At 42.3% G+C, this 17449-nt stretch overlaps 2 protein-coding genes across 3 annotated transcripts; one reads left to right on the forward strand and one right to left on the reverse strand.

Moving 5' to 3' along the window:
• Nucleotides 1-367: 367 nt before the first annotated feature.
• Nucleotides 368-6677, forward strand: gpr75 (G protein-coupled receptor 75). Of its 2 annotated transcripts, none has more exons than XM_055934870.1 (5): nt 368-1112; nt 1899-2170; nt 2249-2502; nt 3194-3579; nt 3799-6677. In XM_055934870.1, the coding sequence occupies exons 2-5, from the start codon at nt 2097-2099 to the stop codon at nt 4771-4773; spliced, it is 1689 nt and encodes a 562-aa protein (XP_055790845.1). In that variant the 5' UTR covers nt 368-1112; nt 1899-2096; the 3' UTR covers nt 4774-6677. The 2 variants fall into 2 exon arrangements, with proteins under 2 accessions (XP_055790845.1, XP_055790854.1); XM_055934879.1 differs by lacking the exon at nt 368-1112 and adding an exon at nt 1119-1495.
• erlec1 (endoplasmic reticulum lectin 1) lies at nt 5855-16326 on the reverse strand. Its single transcript, XM_055934893.1, has 13 exons — nt 15992-16326; nt 15601-15705; nt 15373-15453; nt 14303-14380; nt 14070-14198; nt 13637-13860; nt 12609-12753; nt 11596-11760; nt 11059-11118; nt 10774-10898; nt 10445-10522; nt 8120-8195; nt 5855-7953 (listed from the first exon to the last, which is right to left on the reverse strand). Exons 1-13 carry the CDS (start codon nt 16133-16135, stop codon nt 7882-7884), a joined length of 1482 nt encoding a protein of 493 aa, XP_055790868.1. The 5' UTR covers nt 16136-16326; the 3' UTR covers nt 5855-7881.
• Between the last annotated feature and the right edge of the window lie 1123 nt (nt 16327-17449).

Here is a 17449-nt window from a genome sequence, read left to right on the forward strand (position 1 = left end):
TGCCAACATACTGACTCAACTCCAGCTCACTTTAATAATGGAAATTGATTAAAAAATGTATCACTAGCCACTTTAAACAATGCCACTTAATATAATGTATATGTATATACTGTACTCTATATCATCTACTGCATCTTGACATCTTTATGTAATACATGTATCACTAGCCACTTTAAACTATGCACTTTTATGTTTACATACCCTACATTACTCATCTCATATGTATATACTGTACTCGATACCATCTACTGCATCTTGCCTATGCCGTTCTGTACCATCACTCATTCATATATCTTTATGTACATATTCTTTATCCCTTTACACGTGTGTATAAGGTAGTAGTTGTGGAATTGTTAGGTTAGATTACTCGTTGGTTATTACTGCATTGTCGGAACTAGAAGCACACGCATTTCGCTACACTTGCATTAACATCTGCTAACTATGTGTAAGTGACAAACAAACTTTGATTTGATAATTGTGCAATATTAGATGGCACTTTGACGGGTTTTACCGTAGCCTACCAGGTTGAGAGGGTACCTTAATCCATCGAGGGCTAGGAGTTAGGTCTCAATGTACAAAGATACTGTACCCTACAAAGAGAGGGAATTCTAGAACGAGTTGGAACCCAATATTACCTAAATGTATTTCTAGACCAAATGTTGCAGCATATCGCCCATGAGAATGGATTCGTATCCTTTTTATTCCGTTAGAATGAGATGTTCAAGCCAGAGGTTGACAGCCAGAAGCGGTAACTGGTACCCGCAAGGGCTGATGTTAAAGATGTACAAACATTAAATATAAATAGGGACACGAATATATACACAGTTAATAACATACATGAAGTACCAGTACCGAAACGAATATGTGGTTAGCTGACATGTAAAATACCTATCCAGGCCTGGTAAGATGTGGCATGCGTCAGCAACACCTAAGCAGGGGAACGCGCCCAGTACTGTATGTCATATCCCACGTCTTACCGATGTACTGAGCCCGGTCTTCGTCTTCTCCCGGATAAAACAAAAATGGATACATCACATCGACAATAAAATACACGCTCTTTTTGAATGATATATTGTGAATAAAAGTGCGTGTGGTTATAATGCATTTGGACGGTAAGTTGCCAATTCCGAATATGAAAATGTAACCTATGGGTTGTATAACAATTAGGCCTATGTCTATTTTCGCGTATTTTTTTTTTCTCTATTAGCGTTCACATCATTATGACAATGCCTTTATCATTTTCAAGTAAGCCGCAATATTAGGTTGCATACAGAATATAAGTATCGTATATTATTGCTTCTGATTATCTGTGAAGGAATACTTCTTTTTTATTTCTAATGCCTGTAGCTGTGCTGGTGGCTGAATGGAGAGCAACACATTGAGAATTGTATTGGTTTTCATAACCATAATCAAATGACCATGATGACTCGACTATCATATTGAAATGGTTTTGCATCAGAGCATTCACTCGCACATACAGATAAATGCAGATGCGGTAAGCCTGTATGTTTGACTAAGTAAATGTGATCATTTTAGAATTCCATGTACATTTTCATTATCGATAGGAGCTGCAGCTTTTGTGTAGGACTATTGTCGTCATAAGCTCAGCCACATTCTATCATTCTATCCAAATCTATTGTGTAAACATAATAAACATATATTAAACACCCTCGACAATAAGATAGAAGGATTAGATTACTGTGTAGGCTACACATTTGATTTGTTTGCTCGTGTTTCAGCCTAGGCCTATTTAGACTTCAGTGTTTGTCTGGCAGGAAGGGAAGGGCTTTTCCCATTGAAAGAGCAGAATTATTATCATTCACAATGGTCCTCATAGATGTCTTTCATTGTAATAATATGGTGTTGTACTAAACTCAGATTCCTCTGTTTCTATGTAGAAATATGGGGTCTTTCCCATGACCAAGGGGACCATGTCAATGGAGGAGACAGCAGATACCTTCGCCATCCTGTTCAGTGAAATGATGTGAACACCTGTGAGGCTGTTCTCCAGTCTTTACTAACCCAATGGAGAAACTCCATTAAAACAGCTTTTTAGTCCAGGACTCGGCTTAATCTGTGTCCGGGAAACCAGCCCTATGTGTATGATGAATGTGACCAGTCTGCCGTCAGTCTGCCACCACCACACCTACAACAGCAGCCTGGGCCCGAGGTGCGTGGGTTGAAAAGAAAAATACACATTTCTGTGGAATGTAAGGAATATGTATCAGCCATCTTCTCATCCCTCTAGGTCCTCCTCCTCTCCCTCCCCTGGCTGGGCCCTGATCCACACGGCTACCCTCACTTCCTGCACCCTCCTCCTCATCCTCATATTCTTTTTGGGTTCTTACGGCAACCTGGTGGTGTTCCTCTCCTTCTTCCACCCGGCCTTCCGCAAGTTCCGCACCAACTTCGACTTCATGATCCTGAACTTATCATTCTGTGATATGATTATATGTTGCGTGACTGCGCCGATGTTCGCATTGGTGCTTTTCCTGGACTCAGGTCAGTAGACTGTATTTATCCAGAATGGTATTCTATATACACCATAGAATAACATTCTGGAACTTTGAGGATTCATAACATAGCCTCTGTAGTCATTTCATAGGATCTTTATGATATTTACTTCTTTCTGTTCTTTGCTTAGATCTTGTCTCTTGCTTCAGCTAAGACACTGGGCCCTGTCTGTCCCCGATTAATAGATTTTTGTTTTGGGTGGCAGGTAGCCTAGTGGTTAGAGCGTTCGAGCATGTTCGAATCCTAGAGCCGACAAGGTGAAAAATCTGTTGATGTACCCTTGAGCAAGGCACTTAGCCCTTATTGCTTCAGGATTGTAGTTGATAATGGCTGACCCTGGCCGTGACCTCACTCTCCGAGGCTATCTCGGGGAGTTGGTACATGCCAAAAAAAACACTTTTCTAATTCACATGCGTATAATACACACTTGTGTGAAATAGGATGAATATAATCACCCACCTAATTATTATTATTGTTCTGTTGTGTGCCTACTTGAGTTCGCTTGGCTTAATAAACCAATAGAAAAGTCCCAAAACTGCAAACTGTTCCCTTCTAGCACTCCAGGCAGACTCAACCAAATGATCCAACTATTTGAAAGTATTTTTCCAAGTTTTTGAACCCTGGTCTGATTCTTGAAGGTTTGCAAAAGTCTAAAGAGTAAACTGTTTTTTTGTTCCAGGAGGAGGGGGTGGCGTGTCAAAGACTTTTTGCTTCACCTTCCACCTGACCAGCTCTGCCTTCATCATCATGTCTCTGGAGACGGTAGCTGTGATCGCCCTCCATCGGCTCCGTATGGTCCTGGGCCAGCAGCCCAACCGCATGGCCTCGCTCCCCTGTACTCTGGCTCTCACCGCCCTCCTCTGGACCTCTAGCTTTACTATGGCTGCCCTGCTCACCCTGCGAGCCTACCCCATGAAGGAGGGACCCTGCCTGCCTCACTTCGGCCTAACGGGTGGGCCTGCAAGGGTGGTTCTATATGTCTACCTGGCAGACTTTGCCTTCTGCGTGGCGGTGGTGTCTGTCTGCTACCTGATGATCGCTCAGACGCTAAGGAAGAACGCACAGGTGAGAGGGAGGGATGGATTGGATCGATAGATGGATGAATGACATTTGATTTTCGTGTCAGGTAAATCACCTTAGCGACCCACCGCTTGCGGGATTATTTGACACGTTTTTAAGAAATTTTAGTCACACTTCATTTCTTATAACTTGCTATAAGCATGTATAAAGCGAAATAATGTTATGTCTCTCTATGCTAAGTGGTTGTTCCCATCTTGTCCCCAGGTGAGGAAGTGCCGCGTCATCACTGTAGACGCCACACGCCCGCCGCTACCACAACCCCCTCCCCCGCTCATGGCGGCCGGCGTAGAGAGCATGCAGTGTGCCGTCCAGGTTCCTTCACTCTACCGCAACCAGACCTACAACAAGCTCCAACACATTCAGACTCACTCCTACACTAACAGACCCACCAGCCAGGGTCTAGTACCCGGGGCTGCCCAGGGAGCTACCTGCTGCCAGCTTGTCTCTACCGTCAACCTGGCCACAGTTAAAGACTCCAAGGCTGTAGTAACCTGTGTGGTGATTGTATTCTCCGTCCTTCTCTGTTGTCTCCCCATGGGCGTCTCCTTAGCCCAGGACGTCCTCTCTCCAGAGAGCAGCTTCGCTCACTACCAGTTCGAACTGTGCGGTTTCGCGCTCATCTTCCTCAAGTCGTGCATCAACCCATTCGTGTACTCTCGCAACAGCGCCGGGCTCCGCCGGCGCGTCCTCTGCTGCCTCCAATGGGTGGCGCTTGTGTTCCTCTGCTGCAAGCACAAGACACGGCTCCATGCCATGGGGAAAGGCAGTCTCGAGGTCAACCGTAACAAGTCCTCACACCACGAGACCAACTCTGCCTATGTCCTCTCACCCAAGCCACAAAGGAGACTGGTGGATCAAGCCTGTGGACCCAGTCACTCCCGGGACTGTGCCCCCAGTCCGAGAGCTACGGGCGGGCATGGTGGGCGTAAGCCCCGGCCCCCTAGTACCTCCACCCCCATCAACACCCGTATCGAGCCCTACTACAGTATCTACAACAGCAGCCCCTCTGCAGGACCTGGCTCCCCTACCAACAGTCTGCAGCCTGCTGCCAACTCCTCCTCCTCCCAGGCCTTTGGGTTCAACAAGTCCTACGTTGCCATGCACTATCACATCCACCAGGAGGTGCTGCAGGACGTTGAGAGTACCTCAGCCCATAAGATACCCATACCTTCAGTCTGACTAACCACCATGATTGATTGATTGGATCCCTTCAGTCTAAACTGATGAATAACCTTGGCTTAGACCTGAAGACTTTGGTGTTGGCTCGCCAATCTAATGCCAATAGGCTTTAGTTCAGTGGGCTAACATAGTCTTGTGGTTCTGCCGGACTTTGAGAGCACCTCGGTGCATCAGATCTCCATACCTTCAGTTTAACTTACCACAATGATTTATACATGAATTGATTTGTTTATTGATCAGATACTGTACTTGGAGTGTAACCTAGCCACCATGCTGAAACTGGAGAGGGATTGGGCATATAGTTCAGGGATGCTAACAGTTACTATAATATTATATGACGATTACCACAAGACACCAGAGAGTAAACGGTACTAATTGTCTGAATATCATGTGGTAGTGAACTGTTAGAGGTAAAGAATAACCCCCATTGACTTGAGAATATAAAATGGAAGATCTCTTAGTCCAGAGTGAGAGAAACAGTACTGATCCCATATTGTTATTGATGTTACTGAAATAAGTGGAATCAATTTTTACACTGACATGACATTTTTCATATTGTACAATTTAGATGGTCTTTCTCGTCATAATAATACTGTATTTGTGAGTCTCATACATGTTCTATGATATCAGTAAATGTTTTGCAAGTGCATTGTGTCCAGTGCGCTCCTGGCAAAGAAAATATCTAAATTGAAGATCCAGAAAGGTAAACACCTCTTATGGTCAACTAATCAACCTGCAACTCACTGTCCAAGCTTTTGTCATGTCACACAGTGATGTCCAGTACAGTGGTTCTTAACCCCCAGACGTTTCACCATGTTGTTGAACTAACTCACCTAGTCGACAAGTTCAATCAGGTGAGCTAGCTGTGGAATAGTTCAAATACATGGAATGTATGGGGTTACTGAGAAGTTTGAGAACCCTGATCTATTGTGATCGGACAGAAGTCACTTTTTTTTTTTTTTTTTTTTAGAGAGAAGAGCATCAGTTGGCCTTTTACTAAATGTATAATGGTTGAGAGCTGAGGGCCATTCAGGTTATCACATTGTGGCTAGCTATCCAAGACAATGGGGTATGACTAGAATTCATTTTAACCTAATTTTGTTCAGATAGTTTTATTTATTTTTTCAGTGTATCCCTCATTTAAACCACAGAACACACCAGATTTAGAAATCCACAGAAATGACATCTGATTCAGTGCATAACCAATGTTAATCATCAGCGCTCGTCAATAACATCCAGGGATTGAATTCACAGCACATCAGTTTATAAGATACTCTCAATCACCCTGTAACGTAACAACAACCAGGGTTGGGGTCAATTCCTTTTCAACCCAGTCAATTTCAGAAGTAAACTGAAATTCAAATCCTCATTTTCCTTTAGTGCTTTCGAATGAGGAAATTGGAATTTCAGTTTACTTCCTGAATTGACCCCAACCCTGACACCAAAGCCCCAGTCTTACTATGCACAGATATTGTTTGTCCACATATTTTAAAATTCAAACGGACTTTGTTGGAAGATATTGTATCTACAAACAAATAAATGCGTATAATTGTCAAGGACAAGCATGTAATCAAACTGAAATGAAACCCAAATAAATACATTTAAAATGCTGACGATAAAACCAACTAGGTATAAAAAACATGAGCAGAGAAAATGATTTTATGTAGAGGTGCTGACTACCGGTGAATAAACTATCAGCTCGAAAAATAAAGAGTCGCACACTATATAAACTCCTTGTCATTTATTGGGTAAATCACTAACGTTTCAGCATCACTGTGCCTTCTTCAGGGTAATGTCATGAATGTAGACAAACAGTGGAATTAGTGCAACAAATGACAATAGTGAAGGGTGTGTCATAATTAAGTTAATTAGAATGAATTGAGTGAACTATTAAAAAATAAAAATAGCATATTGAATATATTAGGCTATTATCATATGGAAACATAAATATTGTATGTATTAGCACCAACATACATTGTTCAATTCAATTTCACATATATATATATATTTGTTTCCCATTTCATAAACAACATGTGATCTTTTGGTTCAACCATAATAAGCATCATCAACAGGGGGAACATATTGGGTGTACGCTGATAAACTGTAGAAAGAATAGATCCATTTATAAGACTTGTTCATAATAGAGAGAATTGTTCATAAAATGGGCCTGAGATCAAAGTCAATATTCAGACCCCTAGGGGTCAGTGTTTTTAGAGAGGATATCCAGTAAGACTCCCTTTGTAGTAGTAGAATCTCAATGTTACCTCCTCTCCTTGGTAGAGCAACATGCTCAATGTCTGTGTATTTGAGAGAGGAGAATGGTTGATTAGCTTCAACAAAGTGAGCTGCTACTGGATAGTCAATGTTCTTTAACAGTTTCACTCAATTACTGAATGAATTATGACACACCCCTCACTAATGTCATTGGTTGCGCTAATTGCACTGTTGTCTATATAACCTGGTTTTAGCATTCATAACATTACCCTGAAGAGAACACAGTGATGCCGAAATGTTGGTGATACCCAATAATTTACTGGGAGTTTATATATAGTGTTCAACTCTATTTTTTATAGCTGATAAAACCAACTACAACGTGGAAGCTGGTTCTCCTGATGATGTTTGCTGATTGAATGATTGGTTGTTCTGTCCTGGCATCTTGGCCAGAGAACACTAGAACTAACCTGCCCTAAGAGGAAGATCTGAAGTCCAGTCCATAGAGCCTTGTGGAGTGAACAGGGTCCCATTTCCAACTCAAATGTCCGGTTTATCATAAGGTTTTTGATGCAACATGGAGTTGGTTCAGTACATAGGAGGTTTCAACCAGGGTGGAAGAGGGGGGCTGTGGTCCTGGGTTCCAAGGGCTGTTCCAGGATCAACACGCTCCTCTCCAAGTCCATGTCAGTATGGACCTCCTGAGTAGTGCCATGGGCCTTGGTTCATACAGTCTTCCATTTCAGGACATCTTTGCCTAAATCCCTGTCCTTTATTTTCTAGAACAAAGAACACGTTTTACTAGATGTGCACATCAATTTATCAATTTAAATGTAGTAAAACGTCTTTATTTTGACTTCTGCTCATCCCTCCTTTTCGCCTCCTCTGTCCGTGCTGTTAGCTGGAGATGGATAGAAGGCCTTTCTCATCAGCTGTGTCCAGGATCTGGCATATAACTGGAGACTCAACCTGATGGAGAAAAAATAACCTGATCATGTTTATTTGCCATGTGTAGTGAATACACTGGAAACCTGACTCGCCCAACCGCTTGCGGTAAAGACACAAAAACAGCAAGAATGGGTTCAAGTGGTTAACCATAACATGGTGCGACAGTAATGTGTGTGTGCATTCTTACCCCAAGGACATACTGGCAGGTCTGAGGCTCCAGCATGTACACAGTGACGGCATGGGGAGACTCAGACTCCTTACACCTGAGACACAGGACGGGCTTCAATCAGAGACCGGCTGTGTATTCAGTGACATGAAACGTTCTGAACGAGAATGCAAAGCTGTCATCTAGGCAGAGGGTGGCTACTTTGAAGAATCTCAAAATAATTTGGATTTGTTTAACACTTTTTTGGTTACTACATTATTCCATATGTGTTATTTCATAGTTGATGTCTTCACTATTATTCTACAATGTACAAAATAGTAAAAAAAGAAAGAAAAACCCTTGAATGAGTAGGCGTGTCCAAACTGGTACTGTATATTATATTAAGAGACCCTACTAGACCACACCGATGATGACTCACAATATACAGTACCAGTCAAAAGTTGACACACCTACTAATTCAAGGGTTTTAATTTTTTCTACATTTTAGAATAATAGTGAAGACATGGAATCATGTCAACTCAGCAAAAAAAGAAACGTCCCTTTCCAAATAACTTCACAGATCTTCATTGTAAAGGGTTTAAACACTGTTTCCCATGCTTGTTCAATGAACCATGAACAATTAATGAACATGCACCTGGGGAACGGCCGTTAAGACACTAACAGCTTACAGACGGTAGGCAATTAAGGTCACAGTTATGAAAACAGGACACTAAAGAGGCCTTTCTACGGACTCTAATAAATTACAATGTCCGTACTGTGAGACGCCTAAGACAGCGCTACAGGGAGACAGGACGGACAACCGATTGTCCTCGCAGTGGCAGACCACATGTAACAACACCTGCACAGGATCGGTACATCCGAACATCACACTAGCAGGACAGGTACAGGATGGCAACAACAACTGCCCGAGTTGCAGCAGGAATGCACAATCCCTCCATCAGTGCTTAGACTGTCGGCAATAGGCTTATAGGCCTGTTGTAAGGCAGGTCCTCACCAGACATCACCGTTTCGGGTAGCCTTCCGCAAACTTCCCACAATAGGTTGGGTGAATTTTGGCCCATTTCTCCTGACAGAGCTGGTGTAACTGAGTCAGGTTTGTAGGCCTGCTTGCTCGAACACACTTTTATAGATCTGCCCACAAATCTTCTATAGGATTGAGGTCAGGGCTTTGTGATGGCCACTCCAATACCTTGACTTTGTTGCCATTTTGCCACAACTTTGGAAGTATGCTTGGGGTCATTGTCCATTTGGAAGACCCTTTAACTTCCTGACTGATGTCAGGAATGTTGTTGCTTCAATATATCCACATAATTTTCCTCCCTCATGATGCCATCTATTTTGTAAAGTGCACCAGTCCCTCCTTCAGCAAAGCACCCCCACAAAACGATGCTGCCACCCCCATACTTCACGGTTGGGATGGTGTTCTTCGGCTTGCAAGCATCCCCCCTTTTCCTCCAGACATAACGATGGTCATTATGGCCAAACAGTTCTATTTTTGTTTCATCAGACCAGCGGACATTTCTCCAAAAAGTACAATATTTGTCCCCATGTGCGGTTGCAAACCGTAGTCTGGCTTTTTTATGGCGGTTTTGGAGCAGTGCCTTCTTCCTTGCTAAGCGGCCTTTCAGGATATGTGGATATAGATGCTTTGTACCTGTTTCCTCCAGAATCTTCACAAGGTCCTTTGCTGTTGTTCTGGGATTGATTTGCATTTTCCTCACAAAAGTACGTTCATCTCTAGGAGACAGAATGTGTCTCCTTCCTGAGTGGTATGACGGCTGTGTGGTTCCATGGTGTGTATACTTGCAAACTATTGTTTGTACAGATGAACGTGGCACCTTCAGGCGTTTGGAAATTGTTCCCATGGATGAACCAGACTTGTGGAGGTCTACAATTTTTCTGAGGTCTGGTTGATTTCTTTTAATTTTCCCATGATGTCAAGCAAAGAGGCACTGAGTTTGAAGCCAGGCCTTGAAATACATCCACAGGTACACCTCTAATTGACTCAAATTATGTCAATCAGCCTATCAGAAGGTTCTGAAGCCATGACATCCTTTTCTGGAATTTTCCAAGCTGTTTAAAGGCATATTCAACTTTGTGTATGTAAACTTCTGACCCACTGGAATTGTGATACAGTGAATAATAAGTGAAATAATCTGTCTGTAAACAATTGTTGGAGAAATTACTTGTGTCATGCACAAAGTAGATGTCCTACCGACTTGCCAAAACTATAGTTTGTTAACAAGAAATTTGTGGAGTGGTTGAAAAACGAGTTTTAATGACTCCAACCTAAGTGTATGTACACTTCCGACTTCAACTGTATATAAGAATATTAAGAGACCCTACTTGAGCTTGACGATGACCTGTCTGGGTTTCCCCGTCAGGTCACACACGTCCCCATGGCCGTAGAAGAGGGACACCAGTCTGGGGAGGAAGTACAACAACAATGAAGTCCTTATCCTCACTATCAATCAATGTGGTCATTAGAAAATCAGGTTTCCTGGACACTGATAAATCCTATTCCTGGACTAAAACGCCCTTTCAATTGATATTCTCCATTGATTTTATCTTTGTCCAGGACACCAGCCCATAATACCCCAATATTCATTAACATTGTGCTGATCAATGAAATCTTAAAATAAAAAATAAACGTATTGTATAGCTGACGGACGTACTTGACTTTCTGGACCCCGTCGTCTTTGAACTGGTAGGATCGGGCCACGTTCTTCTGAGCCCACTGCAGATGTTCCTCAGCGTTCCAACTGCCCACTACCACAATGTTCTTCCCCTGCTCCTTATCCTGGGAGGGAATCAATTCATCATCCTATATTAGATACTTTAACATAGTAAAAAATACATGAGGCACCCAGCCAGCCAATACTGTAACATCTTTCAGTCTACAGGAAATATTGTGCTTAAACATTTCAACATTACTGAGCTACTAAGTAAATAACCCTTACCTCATGGTACTGATGTACATGCTTCCCATAGCAGAACTCATACTTCCACCATCCTACTCCCTGCAACACACATTCCAGACATCAGACAGAGGCTACAGTATGAAGAGTTGTGGGAGTTGAATTTACCACAGGTGGGCTCCAATCAAGATGTAGGAACATCTCAAGGATGATCAATAGAAAAAGGATGCAGCTGAGCTCAATTTCGAGTCATATAGCAAAGGGCTGAATACTTATGTAAATAAGGTATGCGTTTTATGTTTTATAAATTTGCTAAAATTTCTAAGAAACAGTTTTCGCTTTGTCATTATGGGGTATTGTGTGTAGATTGCTGAGGGGTTTTATTTATTTAATCAATTTTTGAATAAGGCTGTAACGTAACAAAATGTGGAAAAAGTCAAGGGGTCTGAATACTTTGAAGGCACTGCATATTACATTGAATTAACAACAGCAGCCAATGAGCAGTAGCCAATATGTGGCTGTAGACAATGAGCAGGTGTCTCTTTCAACAGCCAGCCTATCAGCAGGCCTCATACTAACCCCATGGAGACAGTAGGAGCCACTCAGGAACTCTTTGATCAGCTGCTCGTCCGTCAGACGGGAGATGTGGGTGGTTCCCACGGTAACCTGGGTCTGCCCGCCCACCACGAGGGGCTTATGGATAGAGGAGAAGGCCTCCTCTCTCATGGGGGACGTACTCTCCTCCTGGAGGACAAGAGAGGGGGGAGGTGTTTAGTTAGAAGATTAAACAGACAGCTTCTAAACCTGGGTTGTGTTCAGTACAGACAAAACAGTTTTCAAATAGTGGGAATAGCTACCTACCCGAACTTGTCCAACAGGAATACACATTTTCGTTCTCCTGATCATGACCCTGTATTGCCCCATCAGTGGTGTAAAGTATTTAAGTAAAAATACTTTAATGTACTAAAGTAGTTTTTTGGGGTATCTGTATATTTTTGACTACTTTTACTTCACTACATTCCTAAAGAAAATGATGTACTTTACTCCATACATTTTCCCTGACACCCAAAAGTACTCGTTACATTTTGAATGTTTAACAGGACAGAAAAGGTCCAATTCACGCACTTATCAAGACAACATCCCTGGTCATCCCTACTGCCTCTGATCTGACAACTCACTAAACACAAATGCTTTGTTTCTGAATGATGTCTGAGTGTTGGAGTGTGCCCCTGGCTATCTGTAAATGTTTTAAAACATGAAATATTGTGCCATCTGATTTGAATAATAAGGAATTTGAAACGATTTATACTTTTTAGTTTTGATACTTAAGTATATTTCAAACCAAATACTTTTAGACTTTTACTCAAGTAGTATTATACTGGGTGACTTTTATTTTTATTTGAGTCATTTCTATTAAGGTATCATTACTTATACTCACTTATGACAATTGGGTCATTTTTCCACACTGTGCCACACTACCATCACCTCTTATCTTCAACTTTCCCTTCTTTCTCACTCTCCTCCCTCAGTCTCTCCTCCCTCCCCTAGTCTTTCTCCTCCCCCCCCCCTCCCTCTCTCTCCTCCTCCCTCACTTCTCTTTCCGGGGCAGCAGCAGCAGTGAAGGGAGGTTTCAGCAGCTCCTCCTGCTCCCGGTCCATCTGAGAGAGACTGTGAGGCCGCAGGGGAGAACCAGACATGGCCTGGCAGAAGATGGCATTCACTGGGGACGACTTGAACCTAACAGACCACGGGATAAAGATATAAGCTTCCATATCATTTCAAACAAGGTAGACCCCTTTACTTATAGTTGCATTAGTTAAATCAGCTATGGTAGTTGAGAAATACATCATGAGGGGAACTGGTTGGGTTTGGGATGCAGTTTACAGTAGACCTGATGGTACTTGTATTTTTATTTAACCCTTACTTTACCAGGTAAGTTGACTGAGAACACATTCTAATTGACAGCAACAACCTGGGGAATAGTTATGTGGGAGAGGGGGGATGAATGAGCCAATTGTAAACTGGGGATTATTAGGTGGCCATGATGGTATGAGGGCCAGACTGGGAATGTAGCCAGGACACCGGGGTTAACACCCCTAATCTTACGATAAGTGCCATGGGATCTTTAGTGACCACAGAGAGTCAGGACACACGTTTAACATCCCATCCAAAAGATGGCACCCTACACAAGGCAATGTCCCCAATCACTGCCCTGGGGCATTGTGATATTTTTTAGACAAGAGGAAAGAGTGCCTCCTATTGGCCCTCCAACACCACATCCAGCAGCATCTGGTCTCCCATCCAGGGACTGACCCTGCTTAGCTTCAGAGGCAAGCAGCAGTGGGGTGAAGGGTGGTATGCTGCTGTATTTTGGGTGTGTACCTCATTCTCTCTCTACCCACCTGTATTTGGGGTGTGTACCTCATTCTCTACCCACCTGTATTTGGGGTGTGTACCTCATTCTCTCTCTACCCACCTGTATTTGGGGTGTGTACCTCATTCTCTCTCTACCCACCTGTATTTGGGGTGTGTACCTCATTCTCTACCCACCTGTATTTGGGGTGTGTACCTCATTCTCTACCCACCTGTATTTGGGGTGTGTACCTCATTCTCTACCCACCTGTATTTGGGGTGTGCACAGATCAGAGGGGTCAGCACCACTACTTCGTACTCGCAGGTAGTGACCTCAGCGATAGAAAGGATCTCGTGCTTGGCTTCGGGGTGGCAGACATACAGCACGTTGGTGGAGCGAGGCGTGTTCTGTTTCAGGATGCACGCCGTCCCGTGGGCCATCAACACCGGGTAGTATGGAGTCAGCTGGCCCTCCACGTTCTTAGTAGGAACCTAGAAACATTTATATTTTCGTCGCTTATCAGAGACAATCGGCGCATTCAACTTAGGTAGATAAACTAATCACAGCAAGTAAAACCTTCAAAATAGCAACCCATGTTTAGAGAGAGAAATAAAACGAGAAAAGACAAAGTTCAAAGAAGTCTTACGAAGTGTTTTTTAAAATGTTTTATGTGTATGAGTCAAAATGTTGAACAACCAACCTCTTTCTCAGCTTCTGGCGTAGGATCCATCTCCTCAACTTTCTCTACCTCTGCAATCTCTGTTCCTGAAGTGGCTGAAGACTCTGTCGTCTTGGTCATGCTTCCCAAGACGTACTCCTGAACTTTGATCTGCCAGATCAACACGAAAATCATTTTTTCTTATTTATTGCAACATACTTGATGGTAGACATTATAATGATGCCAATTTTGAAGTAACATAATTTCCCACTGACCTGTCCCGTCTCCTTCTCCTCATGGTATTGTCTCACATGTTTCCCATGACACACCTCATACGTCCAGTATGACTCGATCTATTCATTAACACCACAACAAATGCCAGAAGAGACCGTGGTTAGCCTATCCATAGAAAGTGACAGCACAGTACATGACATACACTACCGTTCAAAAGTTTGGGGTCACTTAGAAATGTCCTTGTTTTTGAAAGAAAAGCCATTTTTGTCCATTAAAATAACATCAAATTGATCAGAAATACTGTGTAGACATTGTTAATGTTGTATATGACTATTGTAGCTGGAAACGGCAGATTATCTACAGGAGTGATGGTTGCTGATAATGGGCCTCTGTACGCCTATGTAGATATTCCATAAAATAAATCTGCCATTTCCAGCTAGGTAGATTAACAATGTCTACATTATATTTCTTATCAATTGGATGTTATTTAAATGGACCTAAAAAATAGCTTTTCTTTCAAAAACAAGGACATTTCTAAGTGACCCCAACCTTTGAAAGGTAGTATTTATTTGTATTTATTATGGATCCCCATTAGCTGCTGCCAAAGCAGCAGCTACTCTTCCTGGGGTCCAGCAAATTTAAGGTGATTTATACCATTTTAAAAACATTACAATACATTCACAGATTTCACAACACACTGTGTGTCCTCAGGCCCCTACTCCACCACTACCACATTACTAAATCCATGTGTATGTTATCGTATGTGCGTATGCATGTGTCTGTGCCAATGCTTGTGTTGCTTCACAGTCCCCGCTGTTCCATAAGGTGTTCATCTGTTTTTTTTAATCAAATTTTACTGCTTGCATCAGTTACTTGATGTGGAATAGAGTTCCATGTAGTCATGGCTCTATGTAGTACTGTGTGCCTTCCATAGTCTGTTCTGAACTTGGGGACTGTGAAGAGACCTCTCTGAGCTGTGTGCCAGTAGTTTAGTCAGTGTACATCTATAGCATGTGATCCCTAGGGGGGAACCCATGACATTAGTGTTGCAGTGGTACTCAATATAGCCTATATTTAGACAGAAGTAGAAGTGAAACGGTTCAGTTCTCACTCTGTAGGAGCAGCTGCTCTCTTTGAACAGTGGGTCCAGCAGATCACCTGGAGTGGGACCAGCGTACACCTTGTCATCATCCTGAGAGAGAGAGAGGAGTGAGGAGAGAGAAAAAGAGAGGGAGGAGAGAGGCAGAAAGACAAACAGACACAGAGGGAGGCAGGAGGATAAGCGAGACAAGCAATATTGTTGAAAAGAGTGAAACTGAAAAGTATTAATCTAACTCACGCCATCTCCATTTGACAAGGAAGGCAGGAGACATTTGTATTTCTCCTTCTCTGTTGTTGTCATGATGACAAAGTCATCTTCTTTGTAGAGGGCACCTGAGGTTGGCTATGGAAGGACAGATTTAGGGTCATATGTTGTGTAAGTGCACTACTTTACAGCAGTCATAACAGGAAACTATGCATGGTCAGTTTTGGCGTTGGCAGTCATATGACAACAGCCATAACTAGGAATACCAGCTAGCTAGGCTTAAGCTTAACAGACTTTATCACCATTTAAAACTAGCTAGCTAACGTTCGCTTTTCAATTAAGTCATAAATAACCAGCCATGATTTAACGTTAACTATGACAAAAACTACATGTATTCTCTATCACACAACCACAGAACACTCACCAGGGTGACTTCGGCCCCGGGCCAGTTAATTTTGAATGGGATTTCATCAGTAAACGAAGGAGATCCACCTCTGTTAGCCGACACACCACAACACATCTCCAACAAACCCCCAAACAACACGAACAACAGCCTAGTCCCGTCCATTACCGCTGCAAGGCTCGTTCGCTAACTACCTTCTACGGTGCCTGCCAAGGCATGAGATAGCTAACCTGAGTTAAATCGGGTTAGCTTCGGAGTTATCGTAAAATTATGAATCCATCTGGCTGTCTCTCTTTCATTTGTCAACACAGCGAACAGGAAGTATCTAGTCGCTTGCCACGTCTATTTCCGGTACAGCCGGTTTAGCCAGTTTTGGGACACAACATCGGCAGTCTGTATTGGTTGGACTCCCTGAGTTGTGAATTGTTCTTGTGGGTGGCGACGGAAAACAACCCTACCACAATATAGCCGGCTTCACCAAAAAAATACGTTTCCTGTCAACAAAAGCATATGTATAATCTTTAGGAACTCTACTTACCAGAAACCAACCTTACTAAAGCACAAACTGTTCGGGTCATTTTGTGCTGGCCTACTCACAGGGATCCTAAATTGCTCCCTCACCCTTTGCCCAATGCCCACCCTCTCCTACTTTCCTCAGGGTCTCAGGTGGTAGTTGTAATACTGTTGTACCCTGTGTATAGCCTCGGTATTGTTATTTTATTGTTACTTTTTATTAAAATGTTTACTTTAGTTTATTTAGTAAATATTTTCTTAACTCTATTTTTTGAACTGCATTGTTGGTTAATAAGGATCTGACCCTTTTTTTGATACCATTTGAAAGGAAACACTTTGAAGTTTTAGGAAATGTTAATTTAATGTAGGAGAATATAACACATTAGATCTGGTATAAGATAATACAAAGAACAAACCAAGCGCTTTCTTGTAAATTTTTTTGTACCATCATCTTTGAAATGCAAGAGAAAGGCCAATATATGACTTAGGAATCTAAGTGCAATTTTGGACACTAGATGGCATCAGTGTGTGTGCAAAGTTTTGTACTGATTCAATGAACCATTGTATTTCTGTTCAAAATGTTGTAGCAAGACTGCCCAAATGTAACTAATTGGTTTATTAATACATTTTTAAGTTTAGAACTGTGCACTCTCATCAAACAATAGCATGGTATTCTTAAACTATACTAGCTACTGTAAATTGGACAGTGCAGTTAGATTAACAAGAATTTAGGCTTTCAGCCAATATCAGCTAGGGAAGCGCTACTAAGGTACACAATAGTACATTTTGGTAGATAGAAGGTGCTCTTTGGTAAAAGGGGTAAATTGGTCTTCAAAAAGAAAGGAGGACCAAGGCACTCTTCATATAATTAATTAAAATGCCTTTATTAGTATGGCATGTTCAATAGAAACAAAGTTTTTTTTAAACCGACGCATTTCGGCTGCATGGCCTTCGTCAGGGAGAACA

The sequence above is a fragment of the Salvelinus fontinalis genome, chromosome 1, assembly GCF_029448725.1.
Source record: "Salvelinus fontinalis isolate EN_2023a chromosome 1, ASM2944872v1, whole genome shotgun sequence".
Classification (NCBI taxonomy): domain Eukaryota; kingdom Metazoa; phylum Chordata; class Actinopteri; order Salmoniformes; family Salmonidae; genus Salvelinus; species Salvelinus fontinalis.

Bases quoted from the DNA above. Each gene is read 5' to 3' on its own strand.
- erlec1 (XM_055934893.1), bottom strand. From the start codon at position 16,135: ATGGACGGGACTAGGCTGTTGTTCGTGTTGTTTGGGGGTTTGTTGGAG. The intron at 10,523-10,773 runs GTACGTCCGTCA...CTTCCTCCCCAG, and splicing joins GACGGGGTCCAGAAAGTCAA to ACTGGTGTCCCTCTTCTACG. The intron at 8,196-10,444 runs GTAGGGTCTCTT...CCTGTGTCTCAG, and splicing joins CAGGTCATCGTCAAGCTCAA to GTGTAAGGAGTCTGAGTCTC.
- gpr75 (XM_055934870.1), top strand. From the start codon at position 2,097: ATGTGTATGATGAATGTGACCAGTCTGCCGTCAGTCTGCCACCACCAC. The intron at 2,171-2,248 runs GTGCGTGGGTTG...TCATCCCTCTAG, and splicing joins AACAGCAGCCTGGGCCCGAG to GTCCTCCTCCTCTCCCTCCC. The intron at 2,503-3,193 runs GTCAGTAGACTG...TTTTTGTTCCAG, and splicing joins GGTGCTTTTCCTGGACTCAG to GAGGAGGGGGTGGCGTGTCA.